The sequence below is a fragment of the Ictidomys tridecemlineatus genome, chromosome 8 (genome assembly GCF_052094955.1).
Source record: "Ictidomys tridecemlineatus isolate mIctTri1 chromosome 8, mIctTri1.hap1, whole genome shotgun sequence".
Classification (NCBI taxonomy): Eukaryota; Metazoa; Chordata; class Mammalia; order Rodentia; family Sciuridae; genus Ictidomys; species Ictidomys tridecemlineatus.
The window spans coordinates 76,340,733-76,361,119 of NC_135484.1; the positions used below are offsets into that span (position 1 = coordinate 76,340,733).

Sequence of the window (20,387 nt, forward strand, 5' to 3'; positions counted from 1 at the left end):
TATTATATAATGAAATATGTCCACATTTGGAATGTCTGAATAATTCTGTAAACTAGGATTTTCTAAATAAGCAATCATGATGTTACAAACAGATATATGAGTAAATGTTCCAATGAAAGTGCAAGATAGACAAGTGAATTTCAATGAAACAGAGTATGTTGGCATGTGTGGCGGCACATGTTTGTAATCCCTGATGCTTGGGAGGCTGAAGCAGGAGGATTGCAAGTTCAAAGCCAGTCTCAGCAACTTGGTGAGGCCCTAACAACTTAGTGAGATCCTATCTCAAAATAAAAAAAATAAAAAGGGCTAGGGATGGATGTGCCTTAGTGGTTAAGTATCCCTGAGTTCAATCCTTGGTACCAAAACAAACAAACAAACAAACAAATAAACAAACAACAACAAAAACCAGAATTTGTAAAGTTAATTGATAGTTTTTGACTCCATTTGCAATAATTTTTAAAAGCTATAGTTTCTCAAATTTTGGTGTAATATCAAAGAATATGCAACTTTAAAAGGATACTATTGAAGTACTCCTTGTTTTTTTTTTTTTTTTTTCTTTTTTCTTTTTGGTACTGGGCATTGAACCCAGGGCATTTAATCACTGAGCAATATCCCCAGCCTTTTAAAAAAATTTAGAGACAGGGTCTCAATAAGTTGTTGAGGCTGGCTTTAAACCTGTGATTCTCCTGCCTCAGCCTCCTGAACCACTGGGCATATGCCATTGTGCCTGGCTACTCCTTGCTTTTCTAACTACATATCAATGTGAGAGCAGATTTTTCTTCGTATACTTCAAACAAAGGAATTTATATCACAGAAGCAGGTATAAACTTTCTGCTTTGTGCTTTTAGGCCAGATATTAAAGAAACTGGCAACAAATATGAAACAATGCTTCCCATTAAGTTTTTTTTTTATATGTGGGAACATACTTTAAAAAACTGTTATGCTAATATAATAACATTGTTATTGCTATTTTAAAATAAGTTAATGAATATTTTTAATTTGCCAGTTTTAATTTTTAACATAAATACAGATAGTTCTAGCATATATAAGCAAAAGATATTTAGAATCCTCAATATTTTTTTTTTTAGTATAATGGGGTACTGTAATCAAAGCATTTGAGAACTGATGATTTGTCTATTCAATATCAGATATGTGGTTTATGGATATTCTCACAAAATTTTTTAAAAGTACATTTCCCAATCTTATTTGGGGGAAAAAAAAACCACTCTTAACAAAGCAAGAAGTAGTAGATGTTTTCAAAGGATACAAAATTTCAGTTAGACTGGAGGAAAAAGCTCAAGAAAACTACTGTAGGACATGGTTACTACAGTTAGTAACAATGTATTATATTTTTGAAAATTGAATAACAATGTATCATTTTTCAAAATCACTAAGACTTTAAACGGTCTCAATACAGATAATGTTAAGGATATGAACTAATAAATTCATGAATTACTTTGCTTTAGACATCCTATAATGTATACATATTTTGAAATGTTATACATAATATATATAATGTTGTCAACAAATACATAAGGTATAAGAAGTCTTTTATTTGGGAGGGTGGTTCTTGAGATTGAACCCAGGGTCCTGTACATCTACCACTGAGCTATACACCCAGCCAAGAAGTAATTTCTGATTACTACTGACATTACCACACACTCGTAATATATATATAAAAAACTATTATAATTTCAAAGGTGTATATACTAGAGAGTCAAGTCAGCATTTCATGAAACAAGCTCAAGTCTAATAGTCTAGTTGTAATATAATATCTATCATACTTTTGGGATAAAGAAATACAGGCTCTATTAAGATACAATAATAATTAATACTTGGTAAAAGTCTATTATATGCAAGATACGAAAACAGGTAGAGTAGGAAAACAGGATGACTCAGGTAGACTAATATTTGGTATAGCAACAGGGGTAAGAGTATCAGAATTGGGTCCAGTAATGGGGAAAAGAATATTAGAACTAGGTGTGTACTTTAAAAAAATCATATTCAACATAACTACGTTTTGTATGTAAAAAAATGTAGAAGGTAAGGTTTGAGAAAATCTTGGCTAGTAGGAGCACAAAGATGGTAAAATAATAAAGTAGTAAAGGAAGTACAAGCTGAAAAGATTTAGAATCACTGATCTAGTGAGGTTATAAATTAAATTCTTACCAATTTAAGTCTACCAAGACTTAATTCCTCAGATCATGTTGAGGAACCCATCAACTGAGAGATTATTAATATTGACCATTTAGAAGGGAAGAAAATTCAAGAGCACAGGTCAACAAATTTTTTTGATAAAGAGCCAGATAGTAATGTATGTTTTAGGTTTTTGGACCACATATATTTTGGGGGTATTATTTGTTTTCTTTTACAAGATATTTTTTCAATTTCAACTTTGATTGGTTATTTTTAGTTACACATAACAATAGGATTTATTCTGACATAATCATAAAAGCATGGAATATGATTTGTTCTAATTCAATTCCCCAATATTTCCCCTTTCCCTTGCCCCCTACCACCTATTTTCTTTCCCTCTACTGATATTTCTGCTATTTACTTAATTTTTTTGTTAATGTCTTGTGGATGTATATATACTGGTGATGTTCACTGTGGTATATTCATATATGCACATTGCATATATGTGGTATATTCATATATGCACATTTCCTTCCTTCATTCTCCTTTATCTACTCTCCTGATCTCTCCTCCTCCTCCTCAAAAAAAAATCACCTCCCTCCTTATTTAAAAGCTTTAAAAAAAATTAAAAATTCACTCTTACCTAGTGGACTATTTGTCCACACCTATACTAGAGCATGGGCAGGTTTAGAGTATACTGAAATTTTCTAATAGGGGTTTTTGTGAAAAGCTCAAGGGCAGAATAAAGGCTCCTGGTTAAGGGGTGAGTTTCAAAACAGAAACTAGAGGTGGTTTATTTCCCAATTAGTGACAACATAGACAATGAAGTGTAAGTCTTCAATTATTACTTAATTTGAATAAATAATAATAAAGTAACAAAAACAAGTAGAATGATAAAGAAAAAATTGAGTAAAATAACACAGAAAAATTAGCCAATGGTCATTATGAAAATCACAATAGTCTTTTCTGATAATTCCTTTTTAGAAATAAGCTTACTTTTTCAAGGTAGAAATTCTCTGTATCTTATTGCTTCGTTTAAGTATATATTTCCTCTACTCTGAATGTTTACATTCTGGTGCTCTAAATCACTCATCAAAGTTAAAAATTTTAAAAAAATATTTAGATAATTTCTTTCAAAATAAAGACAGATTAAATTAAGCTCCAGTAATGGAAATACTTTGTTATGATTTGACAAGTCAGTTACTCTGATTTGAAATAAAATTATTAGCAGATATCACAGTGACTAAATACTTGTCTCTCAAATTATACCCAACTCTTCTATGGTTCCGGTATGAATCCTCAAATCACCAGAGCAAGATAAAGCAACATCAGACAGACTGATATTGGATAGATAAAAGCCTGGGTCAGAGTATTGGCTTTGAGTTAACAATGAGCCCCTCTTGCTTTTTTTTTTTTAATTGGTTGCTCAAAACATTACAATGATCTTGACATATCACATATCATACATTTGATTCAAATGGGGTATAAATTCTTATTTTTACCACGTGTACAGATTGTAGGATCACATTGGTTATACAGTCACGTTTATACATACTGCCATACTAGTGTCTGTTGTATTCTGCTGCCTTTCCTATCCCTTTCCTATCCTCCCTCTCCTCCCCTCCCCCGCATCTCTCTCTCTACCCTCTTGCTTTTTATAGAACTTTGAAGTATTCAAATTCAATTACCATATTCTATCAAATCAGAAAATCTATTTTTCTTCAAAATTTGCACAAATTTTCACTCCTAAAAATGGACTTGTAGCAAGGGTGGTGGCATGTGCCAATTATCCTAGCGCCTTAGGATGCTGAGACAGGAGGATCCAGATTCAAAGCCAGTCTCAGCAACTTACAGTCTCTAAGCAGCTTAGTGAGATCCTGTCTCAAAATTAAAAAAAAAAAAAAAAAACACAAAATAAACAAAAAAACAAAAAAACAGGTTAGGAATGTGGCTCAGTGGTTAAGCATCCCTGGGTTTAACCCCTGGTACAGATATACATATGTATGAATGAATAAGTAAATAAATAAATAAAGGAACCTATTTTTTTATGCACATGCTGATTTATAAAACAAAACACTCTACCATAATACCTTTAAAAAATAACCATTCATCATGGATCTGATTTTCTATGAATGCCTTGTATTGATAGTAGCAATGTTTTACCTGACTCATGTGGAATGGAAAACAGAAGAGTATGAGGTCCAGTGTGCTTCTCTGTACAAGTACACTTGAGTCCTGCACCGAAGTACTTACTGCTTCTACCTGAAATAAAAGAATCTTTATCACCTTTTGTCTGTTATGCTGGGAAATTTGCCATAAAAAATGTAACAATTCTTCATTTTCTCTAATACATAAAAGTATGCTTCTGAAGATCAAAGAGGTTACAAACAAATGTTTACAGTATTAGTATTATATAACCTGTGGGGTTTTCTAGTAACTTCACCAAGCAATCTCTAACATATGTCTATACAAATATCTGTATGCAAACGTTTATTGTAGCTTTATTAATATTTGCCCCAAATGGGCTCCAAGTTAAATGTCCATTAATCAAATTGTGGTACCATCTTACAATGGAAGAATATGTAGCAAATCAGTGATATATACAAAAGCATGGATGAACTCAAATGTTAAGAAAAGTGGAAAACAATACTTGAAGGCTAAACATAGCATGATTTCATTTATATAGCACTCTGGAAAAAGCAAAACTATAGAAACAGAAAACAGAACAGTGTTTGCAAGGGCCTGGTATAGAAGGAGGGGACCAACTAAAAAGGGCATAAAACTTTTGGAGATGACGTAGTATTCTGTATCTTGATTGTAGCAGAAGTTACATTATTTTATGTGTTTGTCAAAATTCATACAACTGTTCATACAGAAGGATTAACTTCAGTGAACGTAAATCACACTTTAATCTTGAAATTAAAAAGTATAAATAAACATTCAATGTGATTCTTTTCTACTATCTTACAATGTCTGCTTTAGTACTACATCTGTCACTCAAATCCCATGCAGAATCTGTCTATGTTACTTTATATAAAATTCATGTTTTCTTATAAGGATTGAAGAAAAGGCTCATCTTGGAATATAATAAATGTAACTATGTTAATAGTAGTTGGATCAGTTAGTAAGATAGTAATAATAGTACCCATTAATTTCCTGAATAACAGATAATAGATATAACAGACACAAATAACAATTCTTACTCATGAAAATATTAAGCTTCTTAAGATCAATAATTATTGATAATTTTGATCTTTAGGGGTTTTTTTGGTAAAAATATGTAAGCTCTGTGAAAAAATAGAAATTTTATTCATTGAATAATCCTCAACATCCATGTTGAATAGTGCCTGGCTCAAAAAAAAAAAAAAGTTGTGAAACGAGCAACCACAATATTAGACCTACCATTAGCTCAATATCGCTACCAATTATATAAAGTTGATCTTCCATAGAAAGCTTCCTATTCAAATGGGCGAGCACATAGGTAATTCCAGGTAAACGAACAGCAGGACTGGTGAGAAGGCTACCCCAAAGAGCACTGTAGAACGCTGACTGGTCTACGGCAGCGGCAACCTTTTCCAACAATGTGTTTGTTCTTAAGTAACAAAATAAAGTGGTGTAAGAAAGGAAATATTTAATGTCACATTAAAGGATATCAATTATTTTCTTCCAAAAATGTATGAAAGCATCTATGCTGTACTCATATTCTCCACTCTGGAAACATGTGTGATAAACAGGAAGAATAATATTCTTCAGAATTAGAGGACTAGTTTAAGCCATGGCTCCACTATTTACTTAATCTTTCTTTAGTTCAGTCTTCTCATTTGTAAAATAAGAAGAATAAAAACACTACCACAAGTCTATTTAATGTCATTAGGTTGTTAAATTACTCTAATAAAATACCATATACACATTTTAGTTAATATTAAACCAAGGTAGAACATATCTTTTATTGTCCTACAAAATCTTAAGACATTTTCAAATGTCTTTTTTTTTAAATCACATACTATATAGTTCATGATAGCTTTAATGAATCAGACCTATGAAATCAAAGGTGCTTTAGTGCTTTAAGAACTGCATAAAGATTAATTACTTGTTTAATTACTTGTTTTTAATGTAAGATAAACCATGTAATACATAAAGACTATTAAAGTATTGTCAAATCAAGAGATAACACTGTAATCTCTTTTGGTCCCAATTTATCTAAGTATTAAAATAGTAATGCACCTATGAGTCCCCCTTTTTCCTTTCTTTCTTCTTCTTCTTCTTCTTTTTTTTTTTTTTCAGGTACCTGGGATTAAATACAGGGATGCTAAACCACTGAGCTAAATCTGCAGCCCTTTTTAAAATTTTGAGACATGGTATCACTAAATTTCCCAGTTTGGCTTTGACCTTGTGATTGTTTTGCCTCAGCCTCCTGAGTAGGTGGGATTACAGGTGTGTGCTATTGTACCTGGTTTACAAACCGGAGAATATTATAATTAGAAACAAAACTGATTTATAAACTAAAGGAAATAATTCCATATTAAATTTCTAAAATTATAAGCAAAACTAGTTAAATTTAAATTAAATTTAAAGAAAATAATAACCTGTGAGAATAAAATTATTTTTTTCAAAGTAGCCTACAAGGTAATCCAATGTTTTCAGGGTTAGATTCTTACTATATTATGGGAGTACATAAAATACAACAAAATAACTGGTCAGTGCACATGAATAAATTATTTAAATTTTAAATAATCAAGTACACTCAAAGTAAATTTGGCATTTTCAATTTCTCCTGCCTAACTGAGTTTATTTGGTAAGAATATCAGTGATGAAATAGTAAAGATACTTTATGTTGTTATTCATTGTCTACAACTATTAGCTATCAAAAATTTATAATAAGTTCTAAAATAAATCAAATTGTTTTCTTTGAAAAGCTAAAATATCAAAGAGTATCATGTCAATACCTAGTAAAATAGCACTATACTTGATATTAAGGCTATTTTTTTCCATTACCAATTTTAAAACTTTTGGTATAGTTTTGGACCATAAAACTTTAGGACCAGTTTTCCACTCTTTTCATTAATTGAAATGTTCTGTTAGCTGGGCAAAGTGGCACATGTCTGTAATACAAGCGACTCAGAAGGTTGGGGCAGGAGAATCACCAAATTTTAGGTCAGCCTGGGAAATTTAGTGAGGCCCTAAGCAACCTAGAGAGATCCTGTCTCAAAAAGAAAAAATTAAAAAGAACTGGGTGTAATTCATTAGTAAAGCATTCCCAGGTTAAACCTGTAGTACCCAAAACAAAAACAACCACTCTTGATAAATATCTTCTTATTTTAAATTTTGAATCACAGAAATAAGAGAAAAAGAATACTAACTATGAATCACAATTTTTTGAATAAGTTATATGTGCAAGGCACTGGACTAAGTGATTTCATTATTATAATAACACAATGAAATAAATATTAGATAGATGAATAAGTTTGATAGATGAAGAAACTATTTTAAAAGCTTTCCTAAGCTCATTAGGCATGTATACAGGCAAGATTTAAACCCAGTCCATCTATCTCCTACATCTGTACTTATACCATAGAGCTATACTTTCAGTATGTTATAGATATAATAATTTTATTGCTATAGAAATCTTAATGTGATATAGAAATCTTAATGTAATATACTGAAATATCTAGAAGTAAGACATACAATTAATTTTTATGATGTTAAAACATATGTATGGATGCTTGCTGACAAATGCATGATGTAGATTACATAGTTGTACCAAATACCAGTTTACCTCTCATAGTACTCTGATCCTTCTTCTAAGCCAGGGAGAATACCAGTTAGCAACCCTTGTAGACCAGGCTTCAGTGTTTTACCCAAAGGCAAGTAATATATCTCATATAAACTGAGCAAAGTTGGTTTCACAGACATGGCAGCATTTGCAAGAAGAGGAAATAATCCAGAACTATTTAAAACAACAACAAAAGGGGGAAGGGGAAAAAGTAAAATAATCACAAAATATCAGTTCATTTGTAATTATAACTCTATATAAATCTTTTATGTTTTGAAGAAATAGTAAATATACTGGCTGCTTTAAAATGATACTGTAAATTGAAGACTTCTACATATATTAAACTAAACCAGTTTTCTCACCTGAGCTTCATACTGAAGAACCCAGGAGCAACTTAGCTGTTTGATGAAATCCACATATTTCATAATTCCCAAACAGAATTCTCCCCTTTTCACTAAAACCAGTTTCTTACTATAATACTGCCATTTCAAAATACTGTTATCACCATCTATCTGGCTCACTCTAGACCCTTTAAAAAAAAAAAAAGTCTTCCACTCCAAGAATCAATCATCAGGTTTTCTCTCCATATCACACTCCTTGATATTTTTTTGAATATAATAAATTCTCTTTATCTCTACCAGACACGTACCTAGAAGAGACCACCATTATTTTATCATCTTAATGAAATTGTTGGTCTCAGTTGAAATTTCATTAGTTTCCTATTGCCACATTCCTGTTGGCAGCGTGGCCTTATCTTAAGATTCGGCCACTGCATGCTTCTGTACACCTCATGTACACTCACCAATTTTGTCCCTCGCACCCTCTACTCCAGCTATACTGGATGATTCCTCACTGATTTCTTTACTTATATCCTTTCTGTATGTCTGGGTTGTTCAAGTCCAGCCTATGTCATTTTCTTAAGGATACTGCCTCTTAATTAGACTAGGTTAGGTTCCCTAATTTAAGTTTCCATTGTACTTAATATTATCTTATTAGAACATTTATTGCTTTAAATTGTTTCATGTGTCTTCTTTAAAAGACTGTAAATATCAGAAACCCACAGAAATATCATGATTTTTTTTTATTTCTGTATTCAAGTCCTCAGTACCATGTCCTGCACTTAGGAGGCACTTAACAACTGAATTATGACTCTCTTACTTCTAGTTTATATACAAAATAGAAATAATCTTCAACTCTTTACATTTCTGCCTCCAATTTTAGATACAGATTGACCTAAAGATGTAGTCACATAAAATTACAGTCAGCCTTTGAGACTACTTTCTTTTATGTGCCCCAGGGCCCATTATTTTTAATTTGCCAGGGACCAGCCTCATTCATTTTCCTTTTTCTTTCCTGTAATTTCTATCTTCTTCCACCAAAATCTTTGCTTTTCAACACTTTGTACTCAAATATTTCCGCATGATTCTAAGAAGGGAATAAATAACAGCAACAACCAAACTCCAAAACCTTTATTTTAACTACCTCCTGGATTAAAGCTGCCAAGCTATATCAACTTTTAAGGGAGGAGAGATATATACATGTGTGTATGTATTCATGCATTTCTTCCAACTTATCACCTCTGTGTCTTAAATCATGACAGTTCTACATGTGATGCTCTGATATAAATTTGGTTTTCCTTTTTATTTCAATTTTTAAAATTGGTGCATTATAGTTGTACAAAATGATGGGATTTGTTGTTACATGTTCATAGATGCACACAATATAATTTAAATTTGGTTTTCATTCATGGTTCTTGGTTTTTAAGTCTGAAAGCTCTTGTTACTTATTAAATCACTACTGCAATAAGCATATCTTTTATTAGACTACATCACCTCTGTTCTAAGTGAATAGAGCAATAAGCATATCTTCCGTTTAAGTATTTGACCATCTGTCCTTGGTTTATAGCAATGAAGATGAAAGTGTTTTGTTATGATACTGGGGGAGCTTTAGGCTTCATAAAGCAAAGAATCTTATCTTTTATCTCCCTTTCACCTGCTCCTTTTTACCTCAAAGGCAGGCCACAGAAACTAGAATTTCTCTTCATTCAAGGTGAGCCATAGAAACTAATTTTCCCTGCTTTTCTGACTTTCAGGTAGCCATAAAGAAATTCTCTGACCTTCCATGGTTGATAGATCAGACAACCCACAGTTCAGAAAGAGTCCTCCCCATACCAGGGAAGAAGGAAAGCTACCCAGAAGGGCCAAGAACAATCTGATGAGGCATGCTTTGCTGTTTTCCCTACTCAGTCTTTTGCATTCAAGCATACCTTTTTTTTGTCAAATCATGTTTCTACACATGCTTTAATCACACATATGTAGAAGTGTCCAATAAAAACCCAAAAGGATGAGGGTTCAGAAAGCTTTTGAACTCATTCACCCATCAGGAGGGTGGTGTATCCCAACTCCACAGGGATGGAAGTTCCTGTGCTCAGGACCCTTCAGATCTTGCCCCATCTCTCTCTTCTATGGCTGTGTATTTGAATTTGTTAAAATATCCTTTATGAAACTGGTGAATGTTTCCCTGAGTTCTTTAGCTGCTCCAGCAAATTAACTAAGCCCAAAGAGGAGGTAGTGGAACCCTAACTTGTAGTCAGTTGGTCAAATGTCTGGAAGCTTGGACTTGCTCCTGGTGTCAGAAGTGGTAGTAGTCTTGTGGACTGAGCTCTCAACCAGTGAAATCTGACACTATCTCCAGGAACACAGCATTAAAACTGAATTAGACTAGAGGATGTCCAGTTGATGTTCTCTGCAAAACCACCTGCTTGCTTCCTGGTAGGGAGAAATCCTTGCACATTTTTTTGATCACAAAAGTGACTGGAGTTATATATATATATCATAGGAGAAATCAAATTTTGAGTGTGATTTTATATGATGTCTTAGAAGATACAAGAGGCATTATTTATTAAATATTTTAGATTATTCTGGTACTGTGCAGAGAGCAGAGTTTAAGAAAATCAGGTGGTGGGTGAATGTTAGGAGGCCAATGACAAAGCACAGGCTAGAGGTGATGCTTACTAAGACTAGATGCTGCCAGTGAAGGTGCTGAGAAAATAGATATATTTGACATATATAGTAATAATAACTAATATTTATTAAGTACTTGCTATATGCAGCACATTGTTCTAAGTACTTTTGGTAACTTAACATTTTAAATTCTAACAACCTATGGCATTAGTAACCTTATTTCTATTTTGCAGGTAAGTATATAAAGAGGTGAAAATGGTCAAAGATCATAGAGCTAATTTGACTCCAGAATCTTCTGCTCATAACCATTATGAGACAGAAGTCTTAGTTGCAGACTGTAAAGGGGTAGTGGGAAAATATATGTGGGACTAATAAGATATCATGTGTAGCTCTGATTTTAGGCTTGTGTGAGTAGAGAGAAGGTAGTGCAATTCACTGAACTTTAGTACACTGCAGGAAGACCAGATTTCCAGGAACAGAGGATGAGTTTAATTTTGAAAACGTAAAGCTGTACCTGCCTGTAAAGATCCTCAGAGATCAGGTAATTCAGGAGTTTAAGGCTAAATCCAGAGCTAGAGATATCAACTTGGGAGTCAGTGCATAAAGGATAAAACTCTGATTATAAGGGATGAAAGAAGATAGGGAGATGTAGGTCAATGAATTCAAGGCAGCAGATAAGTATAATGAAAATTATCTTGAGATCTAACATATGACATGAGGACCACAGTTAATACTGATTTGTTTAAGGAATTTTTACTAATTGGGTAGATTTTAGTTGCTCTTGCCTCTCTCACATACACACATACAAAGTGGATGTGGAACCGATGTGCATCTGCAATATGTATACGGGATAAAAATGGGAGTTCATAATCTGCTTGAATCAAATATATGAAATATGATATGTCAAGAGCTTTGTAATGTTTTGAACAACTAATAATAAAAAAATGTTAAAAAAAACAAAGACTCACAAAAAGGTAACAATGTGAGATAATGATGGATATATTAATTTGCTTAACTGTAGTAACCATTTTGTTTTATGTATTTCATAACATCATGTTGTACCTTATATATACATAATAAACTTTTTTTAAAAATCATGGTTGTAACAGGGCTGGGGCTATAGCTCAGTGGTGGAGCACTTGCCTAGTATGCATGAGACACTGGATTCGATCCTCAGCACCACATAAAAATAAACAAATAAAATAAAGGCATTCTGTCCATCTATAACTACAAAAAAATTTTTTTTTAAATCATGGTTGTGGATAAACTTACCTGATGAGAAAATATAAAGTGAAAATATAAGAACGTGTAGGTTACTAAGTAAGTCTTAAGAAATGCAAATATTGAATTCAGGTAAAGAAAAAAAGGCTGATAAAGGAGATTTACAAAGAGTAAACAAGAAAAAGTAATTCCACGGAAGCCAACTGAAAATAAAGAATGGTAAATAATGTTAGAAATCAAGGTATTTTATTTTTTACCAGGCAAAATTTCAAGCTTATAAAAGGTAGACTGTTCTATAGTTCCAATGATTTTGAATGAAAATTCTTCTTTCATAAATAATTGCTGAGAATGAAAAAGAAACTTACCTTAAGGAATGGTCTAAGTTTTTCTATATTACTTAACTCAAATAGTTAAGATTGGAATCAAAAACTTTTGGTCATGAAGGAGCTTTCAATTTTTCAGTTTTTAGTGCAGAAAGCTTAAGAGTTAGCAATACATTTTAATTTATATTATATGAAATAGATAATAAAATCATTCTTACCTATATAAAAAAAGATCTTTGGCAAGTCGCTTAGGTCCAATGATTTTGAAGATGATTTCATATGTTTCAAGTGCCTTCCGATGAACTCCACCTGGTAATGCTGGATGTAGACATTGAGCAAGGCGCTTGCCTATGGTCAGCTTTTTGGGTACTACCTGGTACTTTGCATTGTTTTGTAAAACCTTGAAGAAAACATTTAAATGCAGATGAGAAAAAATATTTTGTTTTATTCCATTTTCTCATATGTTATAAAAATTATCATTGTAGGGCATTCATTTTTTGTCTGTGACATCAATATATATTTTATTTGAAATTTTAAAAAAGTATTAATTTGCTTAAAAATACATTCATTCCATGTTAACAGAAAGAACATATTGTTATTGAAACAATACTTGCCAAGACAAATTTATGGAGAGAAGAGGTTATTATGTGTAGTGATTATTGAGTTGAAAATGAGTGTCTTTGCTATGTATTTTAAGATAAATTTCTAAGTGTGCTATGACGCTTGATGTTAATTATTGTAAGACTATACTTTTCCCATATATCCTTTTTAATATTTAGAGCATTCTTAGTTAATAACAAAAACAATTGTAAAATTATGGGTGTAAGTTGAGAAAATCTTCATCTCAGTTAAAAAAGCAAAAAGTCAAAATGAAAAGCTAGGAGATTATCAGTGATGCTACTACAATAAGTGTGGTTTAAACCAGATACATGAAGAAGGATCAATTGAAAGCCAAGCTCCAAGGTCTAAGTGACTATATATAGAGTTGCCTTTTTAAAAAGTACTGAATCACAGCGAAAGCTTATAAAATGTTTCCTTGTTGCTATACACGCATCATTTGGAAAGGATACAACAGTTACTGCTTTCCACTTGCAGTTTTTCATTTTGTTGCCAGGAACTCCAGAACCATATCTGATGCTCAATTAGAAAACTTACTAACCCTTATAGTTAGTTAGCAACATCTTTGCTTCCCAGTCTTGTGTTTTTATAAGTGATGACAATGATAATAACTCTATTTTTAAAGCTCTGTTTTTTAATTAGAACTTCAAAAGTGCTAAACAGTATGCTTTGAAATAATAAAGTAAAATAGCACTATCAAAATTAATGTTTAGTTATGACTGCATATTCTTTACTTCAAGATTTAGAGAAATCCAATAAGATAAACACAGATTTCTGATTTTTTTAATCTTTTAATGAAATGGACAAGATAAACATACCTTGTTAAGTTTTCCAAGTGCTGATATCAAATCTGCCCATTCACTGGAGTATTCAAAATTCTTCAGTGCTTTGTCAATTGCAGCTACATAGTTTCTGTACTTGGAGTCACTCAATAACTCCACTTCTTCTGTGTTCATCCTCCCACAGTGTTCAGCTAAAGACTCTTTCCAAACTCATGCAAAATCATTACCTACAAAAGAGTGTGTAGGAGGACTCAAGGTTACAAAGCAAATTACTGAAATGGGTTCATATGGTCCTACTACAAACGTAATGACTAACTTTAAAATGTTTCATAAGTTAGAAGTGGTAAAAATTTTGGTCTCCTAGTTCACAGGTGATTGAAGTATTCAAAAAAGACTCAATGATAACTACATGTACATTCTTTCCTGGAGGGAAACTTGGAAATGTTTGAGAATTTAGGGATACAAAAAAGAAATTTTATGACATTTATTTCAATTTAGAAATCATGTTATTTCTGTCACATTTGTTGATAGAACGTTTTATACACACACACACACACACACACACACACACACACACACAGCCTTCTACTTTGTCTTGATGCTAAAATAAAATAAGACTTGTTAGACTGGAAACATCGAGGACATGGGGGGGACAATTTTGGAGATCATTTTATTTATTAGGTATCTAGCATGAAGGAACATCAGCTGTATGGGATTAGATTTCCCTTTGAATAAAACTGACCAGAATATGTGGCTTAAAATATGTCCACAAAATATTTGGTGTTCCTTTGAAAACACTGTGACTCAATTTTAATGAAAAGAATAAAAAAGACAAGACAATAGATAATAACCAACATGCAATAAAGGCACTTCACTTCAGTTTCCTGTGTGTTTGTGTGATACTGGAGATTGAATCCAGGGTCTGTCCCATACTAGGAAAATGCGATGCTACTGAGCTATATTCCCAGCCCTTCATTTCCTATTTACTCTCTTAAATCACTGGGACAAACCAGCCACCATATCATGAAATACCTCAAGGAACTCTACATAGAGGTCCCTATGGTGAAGAACCAAGGCTTTGTCACAGCCCCCGTGAGTGAGTCATCTTAGAAGCTATCTTCCAACCCCAGCCAAGCCTTGATTTGACTGTACACCCAACAGACTCCTTGAATGTCACTTAGTAAGAGACCCCAAAGTCAGAACTACATAGCTAAGTTTCTCAGATTCATGACCAACAGAAAGTTTTCCGTTTTAAGTCACTGCATTCTGGGGAAATATGTTATAGTTACACAGCAATAGATAATTAACAGAATAACAACAAGGACTTAATTGAAGCTTAACTGAAAAATCAATGTGGTTTCTCCTCTACATTCTTTGTATCCTGAGTTTTAAACACCTGTACCTTTACTGATGGCTATGTTTGTGGATGGGCAAGGAAGTCTCAGACTGGGCTTCGCGGATACCAAAACAATTCCATTGGGATATAATAATATTTTCAACAAGCAGTTTAAGATAACTGGATATCTCATGCTTGAAAAAAAAATGAATTTGGCTCAACTGTACAAAAATAAACTTAAAATGGATCACAGATCTGAATGTACCAACTAGAGCTATAAAACTCCTAGAAGAATATACAGAAGTTAATCTTCATGACCCCTTTAAATGTTTATGTGGGTCCCTAAAAACAATATTAAAAAAACACAAGCAAAAAATAAAAATAAAATATACATTACAACTTCATCAAAGGAGAGCTTCTGTGCTGCAAATGATACCACCAAGAAAGTGAAAAGATAACTGAAAGGAGAAAATATTATCTCTCACATATCTGACAAGGTGCTTAAACTAGATATATAAATAATGTTTCCCAGGACAATGCTAAAAGAACAAAAAATTTAAAAATTGAGGAAGAATATGAATAGACATTTCTACAAAGAAAATACACAAATGCTAAGTAACATGTTACATGAAGTAACACTCAACGTCAATCATCAGGGAAATGCCAATCAAAACTATAAGATAATATTTCACACCCCTTAGGATGGCAATAATAATGATAATAACGATAATAATAATAACAATAATAGACGATAACAAGTGTTGGTCAAGATATTGGGAAACTGGAACACTCATAAACTTCTGGAGTGAGAACTAATTGATGCAGCTTCTTTGAAAAATAGTGTGATGGTTCTCAAAAAGTTAAACATAAAATTATCACAAGACTCGGCCCAGATCCACCTCTGCAGGGCCCAGATCCACCTCTGCAGGGCCCAGGTGCACAGCACACCTGGTCCACCCCTTTCCTGGTGGGGCAGATACTCACCAGAGCCTATCCTCTGGTGCAGGACCGCCCCTTCTGACCAGTGGACAACTCCAGGAGCCAAGATCCAGCCCAGACTATCCACATCAGCATACAGGCATCCAGGCTCTCAGTAGGCCTGGTTCACTCCTCCCCTGCGAGGCAGACACTGGCAGAGCCAAGCCATTGGCACAGGACCACCCCTTCGGACCAGCAGGAGGAGTACAGCAGGAGGTCAAGCCCAGGGTCCCAGATCCACCCACACCAGCCTTTGCTGGATCCAGGAGCACAGCAGACCCAGTCCACCCCTCCCAAATGGGGCAGACACCCAACAGAGCCTAGCCTCTGTCGCAGGACTGCCCATTCCAACCAGCAGACTACCATGGGAGGAAAGTGCCCCAAACAAACTAGGACACGATAATAACAAAATCTATAATCTTTGAATTAAATAATGACCTAAATGAGAAAGTACAAGCAAAAACTGATCACTCCAACAATGAGATAAGAGAACAAATACAGGTAGCAAAAGATGAGAGAGAGAGAGAGAGAGAGAGAGAGAGAGAGAGAGACCCTGAAAAAAAAAGTCGAAAATCCTTGAAATGAAGGATACAATAAATCAAATAAAGAACTCAATAGAAAGCATAACCAACAGACTAGCTCATGTGGAAGAAAGAATGTCATATAATGAAGACAAAGTATACAATCTGGAAAATAAAGTTGATTACACAGTGAAGAAAGTTAGAAACCATGAACAGAAAGTTCCCAAGAATTATGGGACAGCATCAAAAGACCAAATCTAAGAGTTATTGTGAAAGAGTAAGGCACAGAGTTTCAAACCAAAGGAATGCACAATCTCTTCAATGAGATAGTATCAGAAAATTCCTCAAGCATGAAGAATGAATTGGAAAACCAAATACAAGAGGCTTACAGGACTCTAAATGTACAAAATTACAACAGATCTACACCAAGGCACACCATAATGAACATGCCTAGCATACCAGAAAATCTAATCAGAGGAGAAACCAAGTCACATTAAATACCAAAAATAAACAGAAATGGCTGGGAATATAAATCATGTCTCAATAATAACCCTGAATGTTAATGGCTTAAACTCACCAATCAAACTCACATAGACTAGCAGATTGGATTTAAAAAAAAAGACCAACAATATGTTGCCTCAGGCTCATCTCATAGAAAAAGACATTCACAGACTGAAGGTGAAGGGTTGGGAAAAATCACACCATTCACATGGACTGTGGAAGCAAGCAAGGGTTTCCATCCTCATATCAAATAAAGTAGACTTCAAACTAAAGTCAACCAAAAAGGATAAAGAAGGACACTACATACTGCTCAATGGAACCATATACCAACAAGACTTAACAATTATAAATATATATGCCCCAAACAACAGGGCAGCTATGTTCATCAAATAAACTCTTCTCAAGTTAAAGAGTCAAATAGACTACAACACAATAATTTTGGGTGTCTTTAACATACGTCTTTCATCACTAGATAGATCTTCCAAACAAAAGCTGAACAAAGAAACTATAGATCTCAATAATACAATCCATAACTTAGACTTAACTGACATATATAGAATATTCCAACCTTCAACAAGAGAATATACTTTCTTCTTAGCAGCACATGGATCCTTCTCTAAAACAGACCATGCACTATGCCACAAAGGAACTCTTAGCAAATATTAAAAAGTAGAAATACTACCCTGCATTCTATCAGATAATGATGGAATGAAATTAGAAATCAATGATAAAACAAGAAATAAAATCCACTCCAACACTTGTAGACTAAACAATATGCTACTGAATGAACAATGGGTTACAGAAGACATCAAGGAGGAGATTAAAAATTTTTAGAGGTGAATGAGAACACAGATACAACATATCAAAATCTCTGGGACACTATGAAATCAGTTCTAAGAGGAAAGTTTATTGCATGGAGTTCATTCCTTAAAAGAAGAAAAAGTCAACAAATAAATGACTTAACACTACATCTCAAAGCCTTAGAAAAAGAAGAACAAATCTACACCAAAAGCAGTAGAAAGAAGACAGGAAATAATTAAAGTCAGAGCTGAAATCAATGAAATTGAAACAAAACAAACAATTGAAAAACTTGACAGAACAAAAAGTTGGTTCTTTGAAAAATAAATAAATAAAATTGACAGACCCTTAGCCATGCTAACAAAGAGAAGGAGAGGGAAAACTCAAATCACTAACATACATGATGAAAAAAGAAATATCACAACAGACACTACAGAAATACAGAAGATAATTAGAAATTATTTTTGAAAACCTGTACTCCAATAAAATAGAAAATATGGAAGACATCAACAAATTTCTAGAGTCATATAATTTGCCCAAATTGAGATAGGATGATATACACAATTTAAATAGATCAATTTCAAGTGAAAAAATAGCAGATACCATCAAAAGTCTACCAACCAAGAAAAGCCCAGGACTGAATGGATACACAGCCAAGTTCTCTAATTTATTTCACTCTCCAATTTATTTCAGGAAGTAGAAAAAGAGGCAGCATTTTCAAACTCATTCTATGAGGCCAATATCACTCTGATTCCAAAACCAGGCAGCAAAGACACATCAAAAAAAGAAAACTTCAGATGGATATCTCTCATGAACATAGATGAAAAATTCTCAATAAAATTCTGGCAAATCAAATACAAAGACATATCAAAAAGATCATGCACCATGATCAAGTGGGATTCATCCCAGGGATGCGAGGTTGGTTCAACATACGGAAATCAATAAATGTAATTTATCACATCAATAGCCTTAAAGATAAGAATCATATGATCATCTCAATAGATGCAAAAAAAGCATTTGACAAAATACAGCATCGATTTATGTTCAAAACACTAGAAAAACTAGGGAACATATCTCAACATTATAAAGGCTATCTATGCTAAGCCCCAGGCCAACATCATTCTAAATGGAGAAAAATTGAAGGCATTCCCTCTAAAAACTGGAACAAGACATGGATGCCCACTTTCACCACTTCTATTTAACATAGTTCTTGAAACACTGGCCAGAGCAATTAGACACACGAAAGAAATTAAAGGGATACACATAGGAAAAGAAGAACACAAATTGGCACTATTTGTTGATGATATGATTCTATACTTGGAAGATCCTAAAAGTTCCACCAGCATACTTCTAGAACTAGTAAATGAATTCAGCAAAGTAGCAGGACAATAAACAACAACCATAAGTCAAAGGCATTTCTGCATATCAGTGACAAATCCTCAAAAAGGGAAATGTGGAAAATTACCTGATTCTCAATAGCCTCAAAAAAATAAAAATAAGAATAAAATACTTTTGAATCAACTTAACGAAAGAGTTAAAAGATCTATATAATGAAAATTACAGAACCCTAAAGAAAGAAATCAAAGAAGACCTTAGAAGATGGAAAGATCTACCTTGCTCTTGGATAGGCAGAATTAATATTATCAAAAGGGCCATACTTCCAAAGCACTATACAGATCTAATACAATTCTGATCAAAATTCCAATGACATTCCTCATAGAAATAAAAAAAAGCAATCATGAAATCCATCTGAAAAAAATAAGAGACCTAGAATAGCTAAAGCAATCATTAGAAAGAAAAGTAAAGCAAGTGGCATCACTATACCAGACCTTAAATTATACTACAGAACAATAGTAACAAAAAAGCATGGTATTGGCACCAAAACAGACTGGTAGACCAATGGTACAGAATAGAGGACACAGAGACAAACCCACAAAATTACAATTATCTTGTGTTAGACAAAGGTGCCAAAAACATGCTTTGGAGAAAAGATAGCCTCTTCTACAAATGTTGCTGGGAAAACTGGAAATCCATATGCAACAAAATGAAAATAAACTCCTATCTATCACCATGCACAAAACTCAACTCAAAATGGATCAAGGACTTAGGAATACAACAAGATACCCTGGGTCTAATAGAAGAAAAAGTAGGCCCTAATCTCCATCATGTGGGATTAGGTCTCAACTTCCTTAACACTCCTGTAGCACAAGAATTAAAATCAAGAATCAATAAATGAGATGGACTCAAACTAAAAAGTTTCTTCTCAGCAAAAAAAACAATCTGTGTGGAAAAAAAAAAAAACAATCTGTGAGGTGAATAGAGAGCCTACATCTTGGGATCAAATCTTTACCCCTCACACACATCTATCTGATGTGTGAGGGGTAAATAAAGAACTCAAAAAGCTAAACAACAAAAAAACAAATAACCAAGTCAATAA

General features: G+C 33.4%; 1 protein-coding gene across 10 annotated transcripts in view; it reads right to left on the reverse strand.

The window, feature by feature from the left end:
- Positions 1 to 20,387, reverse strand: part of Dop1a (DOP1 leucine zipper like protein A) — a 105,022-nt gene that overhangs the window by 57,758 nt on the left and 26,877 nt on the right. For all 10 annotated transcript variants that reach the window (XM_078019671.1, XM_078019668.1, XM_078019672.1 and 7 more), the window contains exons 2-6: positions 13,853 to 14,043; positions 12,635 to 12,816; positions 7,913 to 8,083; positions 5,535 to 5,728; positions 4,300 to 4,394 (exon numbers count right to left, since the gene is read on the reverse strand). In XM_078019671.1, coding sequence (XP_077875797.1) covers positions 4,300 to 4,394; positions 5,535 to 5,728; positions 7,913 to 8,083; positions 12,635 to 12,816; positions 13,853 to 13,990 — 780 coding nt within the window. In that variant the 5' untranslated portion in view covers positions 13,991 to 14,043. The remainder of the gene's footprint in view (positions 1 to 4,299; positions 4,395 to 5,534; positions 5,729 to 7,912; positions 8,084 to 12,634; positions 12,817 to 13,852; positions 14,044 to 20,387) is intronic.